We start from the raw sequence: 17841 nt of genomic DNA on the forward strand, positions 1-17841 counted from the left end.
CTTGTGTTAAATCAAAGTAGCAAAGCAGGTCTTGAAAACTGGGGAAATACATTCTCTACCCAGAAGGTCAGGACTGCCAAAGTTGGAGGTATTTAACTTTCTGGGCTAAAGAATCCACATTGTCCTAGAGTGAACTTACAGAGCCATTCACATTTTTAACCAACAACTACAAATGTGTCTTAAGAAATGAAGCTCAGACAGACTAAGGCCATGTCTTCTTTGACTATTTTGGCCAAAGCAGCTATTTGCATCCCTGACACTATTTCCACTCCAGGCTCAGAGATAAGAGGGATTTGTTTCATACTGTGTACCAAAATTACTTTATTTGTTTTGGATGCAGTAAAAGCATCATTACTTAAAATGACACTCTGCTTTTTCAGTGCAGCAATTTGGCAGGAAGGTGAGAGTGACATCCAAGTTATAAAAATCTTAAGATTTATAGGAGATGCCAATAGCAGGACTACACCCTTATAAACAACAAGGACCAAAAAACCTTTCTCCAAAGATGGACCAGAACCTGGAAGCTGTGGGCCAGTACAATGGTAAAATGACGATTATCTTCATTCAAAGTCACTTAATTAAGTAAGGGTATGTGCTAAAAAGAAATTCCAAGGAAAAAAAATTGCACCCTTTCTGCATCCCCCAGTTAAGCATGCAGTTTTTACATGGAAAGGTACCCATATACAAGGACACTGTGCGTCTATGGGTTTCTGGTATCTTAGAGAGCTTTCAAGCATGGCTCCTTCACTTTTCCCCAGATATATGCTCTGCCCCACATATTACCTTTTGTGAAAGAGAATTTGAAGACTGAACATCAATTGGTTCAAGGGAAATGTTACCTGTGTATCATTTGGTTCTATGGTTGCAAGCAATAGACACCAACTCTTGCTGACTTAAGCAGAAAGAAAAAATATTGGAGTAACACTGAATTGAAAGGAGAGGGATAGAGCCACTCCCAGGGTCTGGGCAGCAGGACGACAGACCCTCTTCGGAAATGGTTGCCAGCATTATCAGCTCTGACTACTTTGTCTTTTTGTCGCCCTGCTGAGGATTCCAACTCCCAGGAGAAAGTGTCTAATCGATCTAGTTTGGGTCACACATAGTCCCCGTGGCTAAAGAATGGCACATTCATTAAGAACAACAACAACAACAAAAAAAAAAAAAAAAAAAAAACCCTCCAAAATTGAATGGAGTCTCCCTACTGAAGATGGATAGAATAGTTCCCCAAAGCAAAATCAGTGTGTTGTTACCAGAAGATGGGAAATGAAGCTGAATCAAAAAACAAAAACAAAAAACACAGATGTCCACTTCTGCTTCTACATAAACAGTCTTAGCATTCCTACTGAACTGTTTATTTTTTCAACTTCTAGGGACAACTTTGGCAAAAACTACAACTAATGCTATTATCCAAGCCTGTGTTACAATGTCCCATATAAAGAACCACATGATAAATTCCAGGTTAGAAAAACGTCAGGGCTCCAGATGAGCCAATATACATTCTTCTATTAGGCCATGAAGGTTAAGTAACTAACTAATCATTTTTCTCTTTTTCCTTGGGCTGCTAGGAAGCTCAGACCTGAAAGTTTTAGGCTGAGTTATGACCTTGGTTATAATTCTAGTCTAGGTGTTCAGGCACAACTAAATTCCTCCTTTCATTGTATGACTGGTGTTCAAGGGGTTTTATGTTTAAATGATATGTTTTAATGTTTAACTGATACATTTCTCTTTTATTGACAAGTACTTCAAAAGCATGTGAATTTTCTTCCCTTACTAACCAAAAGCCAACTTTTTCAGAACTATATAAGGGTCTAATGTATATCTGTATTTTCTGAGTTTGTAGTTTGGCCAGGACTTTTATATTCTGTGGGCAGCATCATCCCTTTCGTTTTCTGCTACAGCAGAAATAATAAGCTTCGGCAGCAGAAACTATTTCAGATGAATTTCTGGTTTTAAAAGGTGCTACAGGGAAAACAGATTAGATGAGAGACAGTATGCACCCTAAATCTCAATGAGATTAGAGTGTACAATATTTTTTCAAATAGTTATCAATAGAGTTCACTTTTTATGGGAATGGGGTCGAATGGAGAGCAACACACAACTGTCTCAAGTCTATAATAGGCAGCCTCATCCAACTCAGATGAATGATGGACATCTCAGGGACTGAGATGCACACAGCATCCATGCTTTCGTGAATCAAATGGATGGGTTGAAGGTGGGAGGTCTCATTCATTGTTTTATAGCTCAAGCCACTGTGTGAGTCGATTCCAAGTACTTTCATGCTAAAAATCATCAGAATCCTGTAACTGCAGGAAATGGGCAGCGTTAAGTAAACGGGTTCCACACCTGGCAGAGTAAATGAAAGTAGCAGTAGGTTTGCTCCCAAGATGACCAGTAAAATGTCTGCAAAGTGCTTTTGAGTGTTTTTTGGTGGAAACAGGGACTCTCTAAATAGAGGTATTACCACCATTATGGATATTTTTCAGTTTGGGTTTTCTGAAACAGCATTTGAATGGTTCTTCCATTGGCTGATAATCTGTGAGGAATATGTTGAAATCCATTACATTAAAAAATTACTCTCCACCCTCTACATGTCCTCCATTTTTGGAAGTAATCTCTTCCAATGTTTGGCAGTACAAATCTCCAAAATAAGCCAATATCATAACAATGAGAAGTTTTAGTTGCCTGGCGTGGGATATGTAGGAAACAGCGATCTGCATTTAGTTAAAAGTAGAAGAAGCCTCCCACTTGTGCCTGGAACTCCTCCCAGACGCTCTAGATTAGAAAATAGGATAAGTCCCAACACTTCTAGTTCCTATGCATTGGTTTGTCCAGGAAACAAGCAATGACCACGGCTCCCCACTCCAATCATGAAAACTCCATCACACAGCTCTCAAAAGAGAGGGGACAGAAGTTGGCCTCCATGTACCCGAAGGTGGGCTGCCAGAGCTGTGCTTGGAGAGCAATGAATGGTGCTAAACAAGTAAAATCAGTTACCACTTTCGCCTTTAAGAGTCAGAAGACCAAGGACCTGGTTCTGATTCCAACACAAGGTGAACTTGAGAGGCAGCTTTTCCACTGGCCAAATGAAGGAGCTGAACTAGATTGTTGTCTCCAATTCAAATATCCTCAGGGCTCAGCAAGTTGGGTGACTCAGTGAGATGCACCAAGGAAAGCTCAGGACCAGCTGGAGGCCACATCCCATCCAGATGGAACAGCAGCTGTCCAGTGGTCGCTCTCTAAAAATTCAAGCCCTCCATGATCTGACATTTTTCAAAAGAATTAAGAAGTCTAGATTTTCTTATAAATTCCTCTAATTTTCAAATCCTGGACGTGAATTTGTACAGATTTTATATATTAAAGGAGCCAAAGGAAATATTTCTGCCAGCTAGAGCCAAACCTCAGGCCCACAGTTTGTCAACCCAAAGGAGTTCAAGTATTGAAGCACCCTGGACCATGGAATGCTTCTTTACAAAGGAGCAAAAGCTGTCTTCTTCCTTCACTTGGAAACTCCCAGGGCACTGGCATCTTAAATGCTACAAGAAGTCTTGCACTAAGTAATCAGCCTGACTTAGTTTCATCTAAGGCTTCCCCAAATTATTTAAAGACTGAAACTTCTGTGGCAAGACTCATGAGCAATTCACTGAATTCATGCAACACGCTTTGGGAAACAGCAAACCTCTATCATTCATATGGCTGTAAAGTTCTACGCTTTTATTCCTAGGGTACCCTTGGATCTGAAATAGGGGAAGATATTAGTATTTAACTGACTCCCAAAGATGTGCCAGATACTAAGCTAAGCTCTTTGTAGTCCATATCTCAATTAACATTCACGGCAATCGGAAGCTAAGTGTTATAATATTATACTTAAAGTTGAGAAAATACAAATACAAAATACATATCAGAGGCCGTGAGATAACTCCTAATAAATGAAGCAGCCAAGATTTGTATCCATGGGTGCCTAATTAAAAAACCTACGGTCTTTCCACTGTTTAACAGTCTGAAAGGGTTACAAGTGGCCTGACTCGTAACCTAAAGAAATATTCTCATTATCCCCATTTCCCCCAAACTGCTTACCCCTGTGGCTTTAGATCTGCTTTTATGATCCCTTAAAGTGTCCAAGCTCTTCCTCCAAAGGGCATTGTTTTTCCAATTGAGTCAGATAATCCACCAAAGCATTCAACACCTGAGCAGGGTGAGCATGTGATGTCTTGACTCCAAGTACTAATGTATTAGTATCCAACAACTGCATTCAATGGCTCATAGATAATTACGGTGGAGCGCTCATGTGCCAGGGACAGTGCTAACTGCTTGTGTGACTTCCTCTAGCCTACCATTTCTGTCTTTCTTTGGTGTACATCCTTTGCCCTTCCGACTCTCCTGTCCCCTCTTCCTGGCTTTCTTGTCCATGTGATGTCCCTCATTTTAATATATTTCATTTCTTTCCTTCACCCTCAAAATAGAGTTAGAAGCAGAAGTACAGTATTTTACTTGCTGTCCCAGGATAACCACACATACAGGTTGACAGGGGACTCTCGGTTTCTGCCTGCTGTTACAGTTAATTGACAGTGCATTCATCACCTTGACAGGGCCTCAGACTGGACAATATGCCACATCGTTTCCTTACATATTTATTGAACAAAGTCTGGAACCCCTCCCAGATGCTCTATATTCCTTACTCTTGACCTTAGAAGAGGTTGAGTTGAATGTCTCAAATCTTCCTCCTTGAGGGGCAAAATGTTTTTAAACTACTATATTAAAGTCATTTTGTGAATGGTTCTCATTAGCTTTTTACTGAGGGTCAGTGGCCACTAGTGAAGCTATTCCATCCTGTCTAGTTTTTAGTTGCCATATTCCTGAGAAAAACAATTGTCTCACAAGGAATCCAGACCCTACGTCTGCTACACACATTACTTTAATCCACAAACTAGAATCAAGACCCACTAATGGTTTTGCATGATGGATTGGCTCTTTGCTTTCTGTCACGGGAGGAAAAATAACAAGAAGGCAGCCCAGCCAGTCATAGGGGCCACATCCCAGAAATTTACCCTTTCAACAGTAATATCTTGTGAGTCTACCGGCCATGGAGGCTGGAGCCAGGCACTGTGATACAGGGCTGGAAAAGGCCTCAGAGGACTAAGCCAGCTGGGAGAGTCAGCTGGAACACCAACACGCTAGGAAGGGGAGAAAAATGCATGAACAGGGAGCATGAACGAGAAACAGGGCCATCCAGAATGGGGAAGAATCAACAAGACAACGTGAACTTTCCACCCTTTGGTCTGGATTTGTTCTCTTGCTCAACCACTAGTTTAACTAAGATCCTTAGGCAAACTGAGATGGATGAAAAATGTCATTTCAAGAACTAAATGAAGAAATGTTTTAAAAGAAGAGAATGCCAAGAAAAATTATAGAGTTCATTATTTATGTTCTGGGTTAGAATTTTTATTTCCAGTAAAAAGGAAATGAAAATGACAGGGAATTCTCAGGAGTGAGAACAGAAACAGGGTATTGTTTAGTTCTCTTAACATCTAGCACTATGCCTGGCAAATAATGAGGATTTCACATACACATTTTTAACAACTATATAGAGATATAGTTGACATATAATAAGCTACACAATTTGATTTGTTTTCAACGTATGTATAAACCCATGAATCCATCACATAATTAAGATGTTGAACAAATCCATCACCCCCAAAACTTATTCCAATCCCCTTTCAGGCCCCTCCCTCCAAGTCCATCCTCAGGTAACTACTGATCTGAATAAATCATTTTACCTTCCCACCAGTAGCATATGAAAGTTCCTGTTTTTCCACATCCTCACCAACAGTTAGCATGGTCATAGTTTTGGTTTTTCTTTTTCAGTTGTTCTAATAGTTGTGTAGTGATACCTCATTATGATTTTAATTCACATTTCCCTAATGACTAATGGCATTGAACATCTTTTCATGCCATCTATAGACCTTCTTAGTTCAAATCATTTCCTGGTTTTTAAAAATCGGATTCTCTTTCTTCTTACTGAGTTTTGACAGCTTATTTATCCTAGATCTAAATCCTTTAATACATATATGAGACGTAAGTATTTTCTCCCAGCCTGAATCTTATCTTTTCATTATTTTATCCATATCTTTTAAAGAGCAGAAGTTTTTAATTTTGATAAGGTCCCACTTTTTCTTTGTTGATTGCATTTTTGTCATTGTTCTAAGGAATCTCTGCCCAACCCAGAGAAACTCTGGGATGTAATGAATATGTTCATCATCTTGATTGCAGTAATGTTTACACAGATACACACAAAGTCACAAAGATTTTCTGCTGTTTTTGTCTAGAAGTTTTAAAACTTTAGGTTTTATATTTAGGTTTATGACCCATTTTGAGTTAATTTTTGTAAATGGCATGATGAATGGATTCAAGTATCTGGGTTTGCTGATGTTGTCACTGTCATTTTGCATATGAATATCCAATTGTTCCAGCATCATTTGTTGAAAATACTATTATCCTTTCCCCAGTTGCTATGTTCTAGACTCATATGTTAGAATCCTAACGCCCAAGGTAATGGTATGAGGAGATGAAACCTTTGGGGAGGTCATGGGAGTGGAGCCTTCATGAATGGGATTAATTCCCTTACAAAATAGGCCTAAGAGAGCTCTTCCAGCCCTTACCTCACGTGAGGACACAGCATGAAGGCACCATTTCTATGAATCAGAAACAGGCCTTCCCCAGACACTGAATCTGCTGGCATCTTGATCCTGGACTTACAGCTTTAAGAACCATGAAAAATAAATGTCTGTAGTTTCTAAGCTACTCAGTCTAAGGAATTTGTTATAGAGGCCCAGGCAGACTAAGACACTAGTGAACTATCTTCTCTGCACCTTTGTCAAAATCATATAAATTTCTGATCAAAAAGCATAAATCTCAGTAAAAGCCCTCATTGACAGCTGCTGAAATATAAAACATGCATACTCTTACTCAGCCATATCAATTTTGGTAGTTCAGCCTAAAGAAATACACGTACCAGTAGGTCAGGATATACACAAAAATTTATAGGGAAAAAAAAAAAACAGAACATGAACACAACCCAAATACTCCCTCATGGGAGAATGGGGGAATGAGTAAATAAATTAGAGTCCAGCTTCATCACAAAATTCTACACAGGTACTAAAAGGAATGAGTTGGAGCTATATATTTTGACCAGAAAAGACACCCAAAAAACATTGTAAAGTAGAATTTTTTAAAAAGTTGTATATATGTGTGTGTGTATATATACGTGTGTGTGTATATATATTTGTGCGTGTGTATATATATATATAAATTGAAATTCATGAGAAAAACTAAACATATGTTTACACATATCTATACATTTGCAAAAGCCTGGGGAAAGTCTGTGGAAAAATAACCACTAGATAGATAACATGGGTTTCCTTCATGGGTAGAATTGGGAATTGGGAAAGGCACAAGATTTCTAACTTCTTTACATATTTCTAAACTGACTGATTTGCTACACTAAGCAGACATTATTTGTAATTTTTAACAATCAAGAAAGTAGTAGACATGACATGGAGCAGATGTAGAGAAAATTCTGAGTGCCTTTTTTTTTTTTTTTTTTGGTGGCTGGTCAAGTAGGGATAAATATCTTGGTGACTGGTAGATACCCAAAAGAAAATTCTACACTATTATAGATTAAATTGCATCCCCTAAAATGTACATGTTGAAATCCTAACCCGTAGTACCTCAGAATGTGACTATATTTGGTCATCAAGGTGTGATCAGTCACTAACTCAATATGACTGATTTCCTCATAAATGGGAAATTTGGACATAGAGACACGCACACAGGAAGAACACCATATGAATACTGGAGTGATGATGCCACAAGCCAAGGAATGCCAAAGGTTGCCAGTAAACTACCAGCAGCTAGGAGAAAGCCAGGAGCTATGGACAAACTAACTCACAGCCCTCAGGACAAACTAACCCTGGCAGCATCTTGATTTCAGACTTCCAGTCTCCAGAACTGTGGGACAACCCACAGTACCAGTACCACCCGGTCTGTGGTACTTCGCTATTGCAGCCCTAGGAACGAATACATTCAGCTACCAACAATTTATGTTCAAAAGCAAAATAGCTACCACCAGGACCAGGCCCCATAGACTCCAGCTCAGTTCCTAGGAAACAACCTCAGAAGACTTAGAAAGGAAACAGCAATTGCCACTGCCCACATTATAGGTGGCTTGTACAGCAGGATTCCGCTCTCACCTGGGGAAAAGTAGGCCCATTCCTGACGTGAAACCATCAAAGCATGCAGCAGGTGAATCTGTGAGTTTATTCTCAGACTCACAATTATAAAGCAATTCTGAGGAAAGGTTTGTCATGAAAGGATTAGGATGAATCTAACAATTATGCAGCTCCTTTCCCCTGGTAACTATCCATTCCCCTCCTGCTCCCATGGACACAGGGGATATTCCTTCTGGAGAAGCGAATGAAAAGCAAAACAGCATTTTAAGACCAGAATGACTCTTCACTCTCAGAAAGAGGCACTGACAGAGCAGTTCTGCAGTTGGAAACGCTCCCTGCCTTCATCTCAGAAGGACTGGAAACATTTGTGCCTTCCTGGCTGTACCAAAAAAAGACAAGCTTGCCCAAGAAAATAAGTATTATGACATGGATGACTTTTTTTTTTTTGTCTTCAAAGTGAGTTCCAGAATAAGAATAGGCTCTTCACTAAAATAATTTATACAGTTATCAAATAAAAAACAAAATAAAACACCAAACTGGGTACAAATAATCAAACTGACATACCATGAGGCTCACCTGGAGGTCAATTTGAAATATATTTCTTTGTCAGCTTACAGGTTTTCCTAGTCAGGAAGAGGCAAATCACAGAGGCTGCTACCCAAAGAGCCTACAGGGACTCTGAAAACCTAGTTTGTTTTGAGGATAAAATCCTTACTACTAGTCTTCTTCGGTCTCAGCCCGTCTGGAAAAGTTTCACTGAGGTCCACCTCAAAGTGACTCTGTTTCACATTCCAGCCCATAAGTTTCATCTCCAAAGTGAACCATCTTCAGGCCTGAAGCTCATGTACCATACTTTCCAGAGGACCTTCCCTGAGCAACACAGCATATGTCACACTCAAAGTTTGCCGCCTTTTCCTAGGACGTTGTCAACCAGAAGGAAATAAAGGAGAAAGAAGCAATAGCTTAGTTGTTTTCAATCCACAGTAGATACACTCACACTCAGTATTAAAAACAGGATTCCTGATAGACACATGCATTTTGTCCCAGTATGTGAAAGTTGGGGATACCCACACCACAGAAACAGAGTGATCAAACATAGTCAACAGGCTATATGGTTTCACTGGTGTAGTAGCTACTTGGGGCTGTTGTAACAAATAACCACAAACTGGGTAGCTTAAAACAACATAAATTTAATGTGTCACCATTTGGGAGGCCGGAAGTCCAAAATGGAAATGTTGGCAGGGCCACACTCCATCCAAAGGCTCTAGGGAAGAACATATCCTCGACTCGTCTAACACTGGGCAGTTTCCAGCAATCCTTGGTGTTCCTTGGCTTGTGGTCCCATAACTCCATTTTCCGCCTTGATCTTCACAATGGCCTTCTCTGTGCCTCCTCTGTGTCTTCAAATCTCTCATTATAAGGACACTAGTCATTGGCTCTAGGGTTCACCCTAATTCAATATGACCTCATCTTAACCTGCTTACATCTGCACAAACCTTATTTCCAAATAAAGCTACATTCACAGGTACCAGGGGTTAAGACTTCAACACATCTTTTGGGGGAACACAATTCAACCTTCAACAATGAGTAACATATGGAGGCTTGGGTTTGAACCTGAATTTTGGTCCCTTAGTAGCTGTGTCAGTTAGGAATGTCAAAGATACAAGTAACAGAAGTCCCAATTCACATATGGGCATAAACAAATAAAAGGGGGTCATATTCTTCTCATATATGGTTAGGAGGTAGGTTCAGGTGCTGCTTACTGATCCGAGTCCTTCCATCTTATCATGCTAGCCTTCTGAGTGGACTGATTTTAAGGCTTGTCATTTATTGCTGCAGAATCACCTATGGTTGCTGCAATGCTAGACATCACATCTATGCTCAGGGCAGCAAGAAGACAGAAAAGGGTGAAAAGGCTATTTCCCCAAGAAGGTGCATTTGCTATTCATGAAGGTAAGGTATCTTTAGTATATATCCTCTCATATCCCAGTGGTTAAAAACTGGTCTCTGACAATCCTTGGACCAGTATGAGATTATTATCATGGCTATAGAACACCCACCCTCCAGCCAAGGTATGACCATCTGCTGCCTGAAAAAGCTAGGGCTTCATCCACAGAAACAAAGGTGAGATGGAAGATGTGTCGTTAATGAACGCAAGCAAAAGTTATCTGTAGTCTCTGGACAATTGTTACGTCATCCAGAAAAATGAGACAACAAAATCTCTGTCCCTTAGAATTTTCTCAAGGATTAAATATGCTTTTTCATATAAAACAAAATGTCTGCTCCATGACACAAGGGGCGCAGTGCTTAGGAGTGCAGACCCTACAGCCAGTCTCCCGGCTATGAACCCCAGCTCTACTACCGAAGGCTGTTGGGAGGACAGGTCAGTGCTGGGAACATAGTAAATGCTAAGAAAAAGTTGGCTGCTATTGTTATTAGTACTGATACTACTACCAAATAAGCCTGCAATGAATGGTAGCTGGTATTTCTTGATTTTCTCCATACTTGGAAATGAGCATGGCTGGAAAAGTAAAAATCACCAATAAAACCCCTGATTAAATGAGAGTCTGCTAGCAGCACTGCTGGAGTGGAAGGAAATGTTGCTTCTGGGACCCAGACCACAGAACCCTTCTCTGTGCCCTGTTTGAGAATATGTGCCATGCTATATAACCTTCTAGCTCTGGAGAGTTGGGAGCAAACCTGCATTTGATGGTTTTTAGAAGGGCTTCCCTTACCTAAAATTTCTTTTGGAGCAGTGGACTCTCAACTCAATAGTATACACGAAATTTCCCGATAGTCAACTTCAGCATGACTTCCCTTACTACCTTTATAACATGAGAGAACTAACACTTCATCCTGACCTAGAGACCACTACCTGGCAGAAACTAAAGGAGACATAAGAGGTATGTCCACTCAGACCATTTTCAGGATAGCCACACCCGGGCCTCTCTAAAACAGGGACCGGAGGGATCAAGAGCCACAAGGTATGTGGCCCCCAAGCCCCAGCCCAGCTCACCCATACCCTAACACCCACTATCATATGGGAACCTCCATCATCTTCACCCGCAACTGTATAGACAATTGTATTCTGTGCATCACACTTCCCTATACATCAAGAATAAAAGGCACTTCCCCAAGTGAGGAGACACAGACAAGTGGACAGCAAGCAGGCCATTAACATAATGATTCTGGCTTATAAAGCTGAGCTAGCTAGGGATCTTCTTCATATGAAGAGAAACACTGAAAGTTACAATCATACTAGGAAATATATATTAAGCCCAACTTTGAACAATAAGGAATAGGACTGTGAGTCCTCTAAGTTTACAACTATGTCCTTCTTCTCACCCTTCACCCACACCGAGCATAGTACTTGGGATGTAGTAGATGGACAAGAAAGATGGACAGAGGGAAGACAGGAGCTCAGATCTAAACTCAAAACTCTATTTCTACAGTGACCAACCATAACAACATTAAAAAGTGCTTCTGTTTATTGAGCACCTACTATACGCGACATACCAAAATCTCTGCAAAGCACATCTCTGTATTTTACAGATAGGAAAAGCAAAGCTCAGAAAAGTTACAAAACTGAAACACTGCTAGTAAGCCATTGAGTCAAAATTATTTATAAAGAGACAAACATGCTTTTTTTGTTTTGTTTTGTTTTGTTTTGTTTACCCAAATAATTTCTTATTCGGAAAACAACCTAAGAAGGCCATTACTGGAGCCTCCCTTATCAAAGTAAGAACTCGGTTGAAATGTAAGAGGGCAGAGGAATTCCGGGCCATCAGGCAAGGGAAAGAAGACCTCGGCCAGATGATTGATCCACGTGGCATCAGTATTAAGTGGAAGAGCACGTCGAGATGCTGGAAGCATTGAAACATGCCAAAGTCACAAAACAAGTCTGTGTCTTTTCCTAACACCTTGCTTTTGCAGTGCTTGGCCTCAAGGGTTGGACCTGGTGAACACACTGAGGCTTTATCACTGATTAGCAGCTAAATAGGGATGACAACTTTTTTTTAAGTAAACACAAAATGACAGTAGACTAATTCCACTAGACTTTAAGGAGGTCTTTGGACAAACGACTCAACTATTTCTTCTTGCTCTACTTATATAAAGCCTCTGTTTACATTTGTGTCCATGGGGCTGAAAGAAGCACACTGCAGTCATTTAGTGTTTCTGGACTAGTTTTATTTGCTGACCACTAACAAGTCCCTGAACTGCTGCTATTCACAGAATAAAATACCTGTGGAAGGTAGTCTGATCTCCAGTACCCTGGAAGCTGTAAGGCTGATTCTCCCAGAGTCTCCTCCAGGGCTAATTTTCATGGTAAAATGGGGTCAGCGTGAAGGGGTATGGGAGGGACCTAACCTGGAACATCAAACAAAATGCAAAAGTTGCCTAACACTCCAAGATAACTCAGTACAGTCAACACAAAACAGCCATTAGGCCATGGTTAAGCAAGGGGCACAGAGTTTTTTCCCAGGCTAGGATTTTGCAAATCACTTGGTAGAGATTTGCTGACAAACTTGGAGAAAGACTCAATGATGTAAGATAGCATTTTACTCCTGAGGGAGACTAAGGCCCTGGATTAATGACGACTCTGAGTTTTCCTTATGAACAATAAGGCCCAATGTTTTGTGCTTACTCGACTACAATTGATTAAAAGAACAACAAAATCTAGAATGGGTTTAGTGAGAAACCTGTGTCTCTGTAATAACAGTTGTTGCTTTTTTGTAAGCAACCACTCTGAAAATCTCCAACCTCCTCCCTCCTTCTCCCCATTTTTTTTTTTTTTTTTTGTCTAAACTTGGAATGAATGTGTACGCGATCCACCCTAATCACCAGTTTTCAAGGTCTCTAGTTTGGATAAATGCTATGTGCTTCAGCTGAAAAGTTCTTCAATGGCACTTGTGAATTTTAACTTCAATAGGAAACAGCAGCTTATGTGCCACCAAAGATTTGAGCCACCAAAAACAGAGTAGCCTTTGGTCAACCCACTGCTTCAACAAGAAATAGGACAGTAGCCTCTCTGAGACCGCAAGACAGTCATTGCTGTAACTGTATTTATTAACAACAACAGCACCAACACGTATATTACACTGTGTCTGTCTTATCCTTCTGCACTATGGTGAAGTGCTTAAGAAGTAAGGACTGGAGCCAAACTGTCTGGTTCAAACTCCAGCTCAGTTCATTTCTAGCTGCTCAACCCCGGCCAAATCACTTCAACTCTCTGGCCTTCAGTTTCTCTATAAAAATGGGAATAAAAGTGGTTACAGGATGCAAATGAGCCAGATCGTTAAAATAAAGCTCCTCAGCACAGTGCCACACACAGCGCCTGCACCACAAAAGCAGGTTACTAGTATCTTCCCATTCTTATTCCTTGTTCCTTTTGTCAATTTGACCAGCCTGGAAAAGTGTCAGATTTGTTGGTTTTCACCCTGCCTGATGGGCCAGGGCTAATGGTCTCCAGTTGATGTTTTAGAGGGTTCTCCAGTCTCACTTCTCAGGGGAAAAGTGAAAGTGGCCTCATCATAGAGAAGAAACATCTAGAACGATCCACACTCCAAGTCAAGACAAGATCTGCCACATAGGACAAGGCAAAGAAAGGGTGAGACAATCCTCAGAGGAGGACTTTGCCTCCTAAAATCCCCAAATAGTATTTAGCTTTCAACTTCAACCACTTCCTCAGCCAAAAATTTCAGAAGAAACCAGAAGAAAGATTTTTCAGGATGTGGGGTCCTCCCCACTCTTCACTGTGTTTCTCCCTCTTGTGGAAGTGCTAGTACACAGACATTGGCCACAATGAGGGTGAAAAAGGAAGTAATGGAACAGAAAAAAATTGCCCAGGCTGCAGAACTCAAATCCAGCTTTATGAATAAAAAGCTCTGTTTCTTCTGAATCTGCCACGGAGAAATGGTAATCTCAGTGAAGACGGCTAGATGATCATATTGGAACCTTTATAGAATGCCTCATGAGAAGATGGTTACATGTCAACTTCACAATTAGAATCTGCTAGAACTTGTTTCCCATACATGCCTGTCATATTCCACTTTATCCTAATAATAACTACAGCAAAGACCTTAAGGAGGTGTTGACCTCCTTCGTTTCCAACTCAGTCTTGATTCATCTTTCTCGTTCTATCAAGGCCTCCAGAAAATGCATCTGGTAGCTCACTGAAGGCCTTTGCTCTGAGAAAATACTTGTTCCTATGGATGGGACACACTCTTGCATGGATGGGTTTGTCACTTCTAAGGGATCCACCTAGTACAATCATTAAGTCAATGTAGAAACCCATATAAATTTTAAAATTTCAAGGCCAGAGGTACTCTCATCTCTATTTCATAAAAACCAATACGGTTTTTATTTGTTCTGAAAAGTCTCCTTTACCTTTCTCAAAGGAGTCTGTTTCAAATCTGCTTCTTTACAAATTTATAACTCTCTTCAACCCCTCCAAGAAGAAAAAAAAAAAAAAAAGTCTGCTGTGCAGACGGGAAGGTGAACAGAGAAGAATTCATATTTATTCACTGTCAAAAGTTAGCGTGGTACATGAAACCTTCACATCCCTTTTGATCCTATTATATTTTTAATGGCAGAAGCTCCCAGCGAAGGCTCGAGTGGGATGCAACACAAGTTTTAACATTCAAGGGAGCAGATGAACTTGCCTCGGTTTGTGTGACTGAATGAGAAATTACCCAGCGCAGCCCTGCTCGGGGCAATAGTTCCCTTTGCCTGTGCTGGATTTGGGTCAAACAGCTAAACCTCAAATCAGAAAATATCAGCATCATTTTGTGGGGACACAGAACTGTGGGTAATGATCATGATAATCAAACCTGATCAAAGATGCCATTTCCTGAGCAAGGGAGCCACTTGCTACACTGAAAAGTCCACTATTTAGAGGGTGACTGGTCTATGCAAAGTTCTATCGCACTCCCCTGGGATGCAGACTTCTCAAACCAGCCTCACTGAGTGTGAACTATATCATCAAGAAAGGGTCTAGTTATTTTCTTCCATCCCCTCTTTTGATTCTAGGTATTAATAAAATCAATTGACTCCTTAGTCCTATTAGGAAGTTCTGGAAATGTTTCCTTGAAAAATTTTTTTCACTCTGGCTCATCTAAATTAGAATGTTTATATTAAAGATTAATGAGAAAAAAAATTAATGCGGTTGAATGAGAAGGTTTAAAAAGATTTGTGAAAGGCACATGGAGCTCAGACATCGTTAAAGAGCAGGGCTCACTCTCAAGTTTCCTATCCAGCACGATATCCACTGCTATCTCTGTGGCCACAGAGCCTGGGAGTGGCAAAGTGGCCTCTCACTGAGGAATCAGACAGGCATGCTTCTATACCATGGTGACAGGAAAAGAAAAGGAAAAAAACCCAGGCAGCAAACAGAGATTGTGACAAAGATAACCACAAGGAATGTAAATAAAATATTATAAGCAGCTCACTCACCACCTCACCCTCCAGAGCTCTCTCAGAGGCAAAAGTAAAAACGTACAAATTATGTGTTTTCAAGAAGAGTCAAGCAAAACTCTTTGGGAAGAAGCCATGGATATAAAAGATTCTTTCCACATTTGTCTCACTTCTCTAATCCCAAGGCTTGAGACATATGTACTTTCAAAAGAGACTCATTGAAATTTGGGGAGCATGAAGTTGAGCCCCCTGTTGGTAAGGACCTTCCAATAGTGACTTGGTCTTGTCGGTGATAAGCCCTGTTTATCTGAGCTTTCAAAAGCCTTAAACCAAGTTCTTTCAACATGACACCTTGAAATAAAATAAATGCATTACAAACACAAACTTCAGTAAACCAGGCTCACGCCAAAATGAACGTGTGCACATTTCACTAAAGAAGGGGTAGACATTTCTAGTGAGGAGCAATCTCTACGGGAAGGCAAGCGAGAGCACTCACCTGCCAAAGGTCACATGCTCCAGAGCGCACAGGATTCCCTAAGTGAAACAAGCCAGTAGGAAGAACCTCAATAGTCAAAAATCTAGAAACTCTTCAGAGGTACAGACCATCAGGCCATAAAAGCCACCTCAAGTCATGTCTTTCTAAGGACTTCCAAAAGCTACCCTCTGCACTTGAACAGGAAACCTGCCAGCTCCCCTCAATCATTCTGCTCCTTTGGAATAGAAGTTATGCCTTGAACTGAAGGAGAACTTCAAATGCGCCACTGGTATCTGGTGCCACTGCCAAAATACATTTACATCACCTTCTGCCAGTCATTCAGAGCCCAGTGTTGATATTCTCTTAGTAAGACAAGGAGGGGGTTAGGAGGCTGGTCATCCACCTCCTCATCTTCAAGGCTAAATGCAGGTTTTCTTGTTTATTCTACTTGAGACCCTGGGGAACTGGTCTGGTGTCTCAGGCTCTGATAAAGTGAACACACTCCCCACAAATCACGGCCCAGGGAGATTTGGAAAGGGGCTGTGGGGCATCTGTTTCTGCTAAATGCAATGCCCTCTGCAGGTTATTCCTCTGTATGAGGACTCTTAGACAAAGGTTAGCTTCTCCCTGCATCTGAGAAACTGTGCTTGGGGCTTTGAATGTTCACTGAGAAGCCTCCAAGCTAGCCAGGGCCTGGCCTCACTGTCCTAAGTCTTCAGACGCAGCCTCCAATGGTGCTGTATTTTACCATTTAAACACTTCTTCAAAGTTTACTACGAAACAATGTGGCTCCAAGCTTGCCAAAAGTTTAACTGCAGGATTCAGTGGATTTTATCTGGCAGAGTAGCTGCCGTGACTCCTGAGAATATTTGCCAGCAAAAGACAGTCCTCAAACCTTGCAACCAGGGCAATCCCAAGGCCCAACATGTCACTGAAGGAGTTCTTCTGGGAAAGGTCCCTCTATCTCTTCAATCGCCTCCCGCAAATTCCCAGCTTCCAGAATCCAATTCAAGGCAGTCTGGCATTTCAGGAGACAGCCGTAAAAAACTTTTGATGGGATGACCCAGGAGATAAATATTCTTGGCTGAACTTACTTTTGATTCTTAAATATCTGAAGGAGCTTGGGTTTAAGGAAGATAAAGGGAGAGAACCAATGAATAGGGAAAAATAAAATAAGTAGCATACCATGACCAAGCCAAACCAAGCTTGATATTTCCACATTATATTGGCAAATGGATGCTTTCACATATCACTTGTTCTGTCCTGTCTTTCCTGGAGACCAAAAAAAAAAAAAATCTGGATTCAAAAATCCTAACTCCAGACCACTACATTGTGTCAGTGGAATGCAATCTAAATTGCCAGTCAGAAAGTCCAACCTTATATGTACCAACGAACAGGCACACAAGCACCTCCAAACCAAAAGTTGTAACGCCTGAATCCATGCGTTTGTCAATTTCATCATCCCCATACCCCCGGGTTCCTGGTGCTGGGTTAAACCGACAGCATCATGTTGCCATCGATGCATCTTACAAGATGGTTTTGGGCAAATCCCCTAAAGTAGGCAGAAGCAAAACCTAGGTTCCTCTGCCCGGGCACCTCCTCCTCCAGGCTGGTCCCCGGCCTCTCGGGTGCCCCTTACCTGCAGGCGCTCCGTGGCCGGCTGCCACATCTTCCAGTCCTGGGGTTTGGTAGAGGAGACGCTGGCGGGACTGTCGATCGCGCCGGGGG

The 17841-nt window shown here is 41.1% G+C and overlaps 1 protein-coding gene across 3 annotated transcripts in view; it reads right to left on the reverse strand.

Annotated features, from left to right (window-relative positions):
* PID1 (phosphotyrosine interaction domain containing 1) overlaps positions 1 to 17841 on the reverse strand; it is a 257194-nt gene extending 239353 nt beyond the window's left edge. The window contains exon 1 of one of the 3 annotated variants that reach the window (XM_011969146.1): positions 17753 to 17841. Coding sequence is in view for 2 of the 3 variants with exons in the window: in XM_011969143.1 (XP_011824533.1) it covers positions 9428 to 9658 (231 nt within the window). In the remaining variant the exon portion in view is untranslated. Of the gene's footprint in view, positions 1 to 9427; positions 10196 to 17752 lie in introns of those variants that run through there. The other 2 variants (XM_011969144.1, XM_011969143.1) reach the window with 2 other exon arrangements.

The sequence above is a fragment of the Mandrillus leucophaeus genome, unplaced genomic scaffold (genome assembly GCF_000951045.1).
Source record: "Mandrillus leucophaeus isolate KB7577 unplaced genomic scaffold, Mleu.le_1.0 Scaffold878, whole genome shotgun sequence".
NCBI lineage: Eukaryota > Metazoa > Chordata > Mammalia > Primates > Cercopithecidae > Mandrillus > Mandrillus leucophaeus.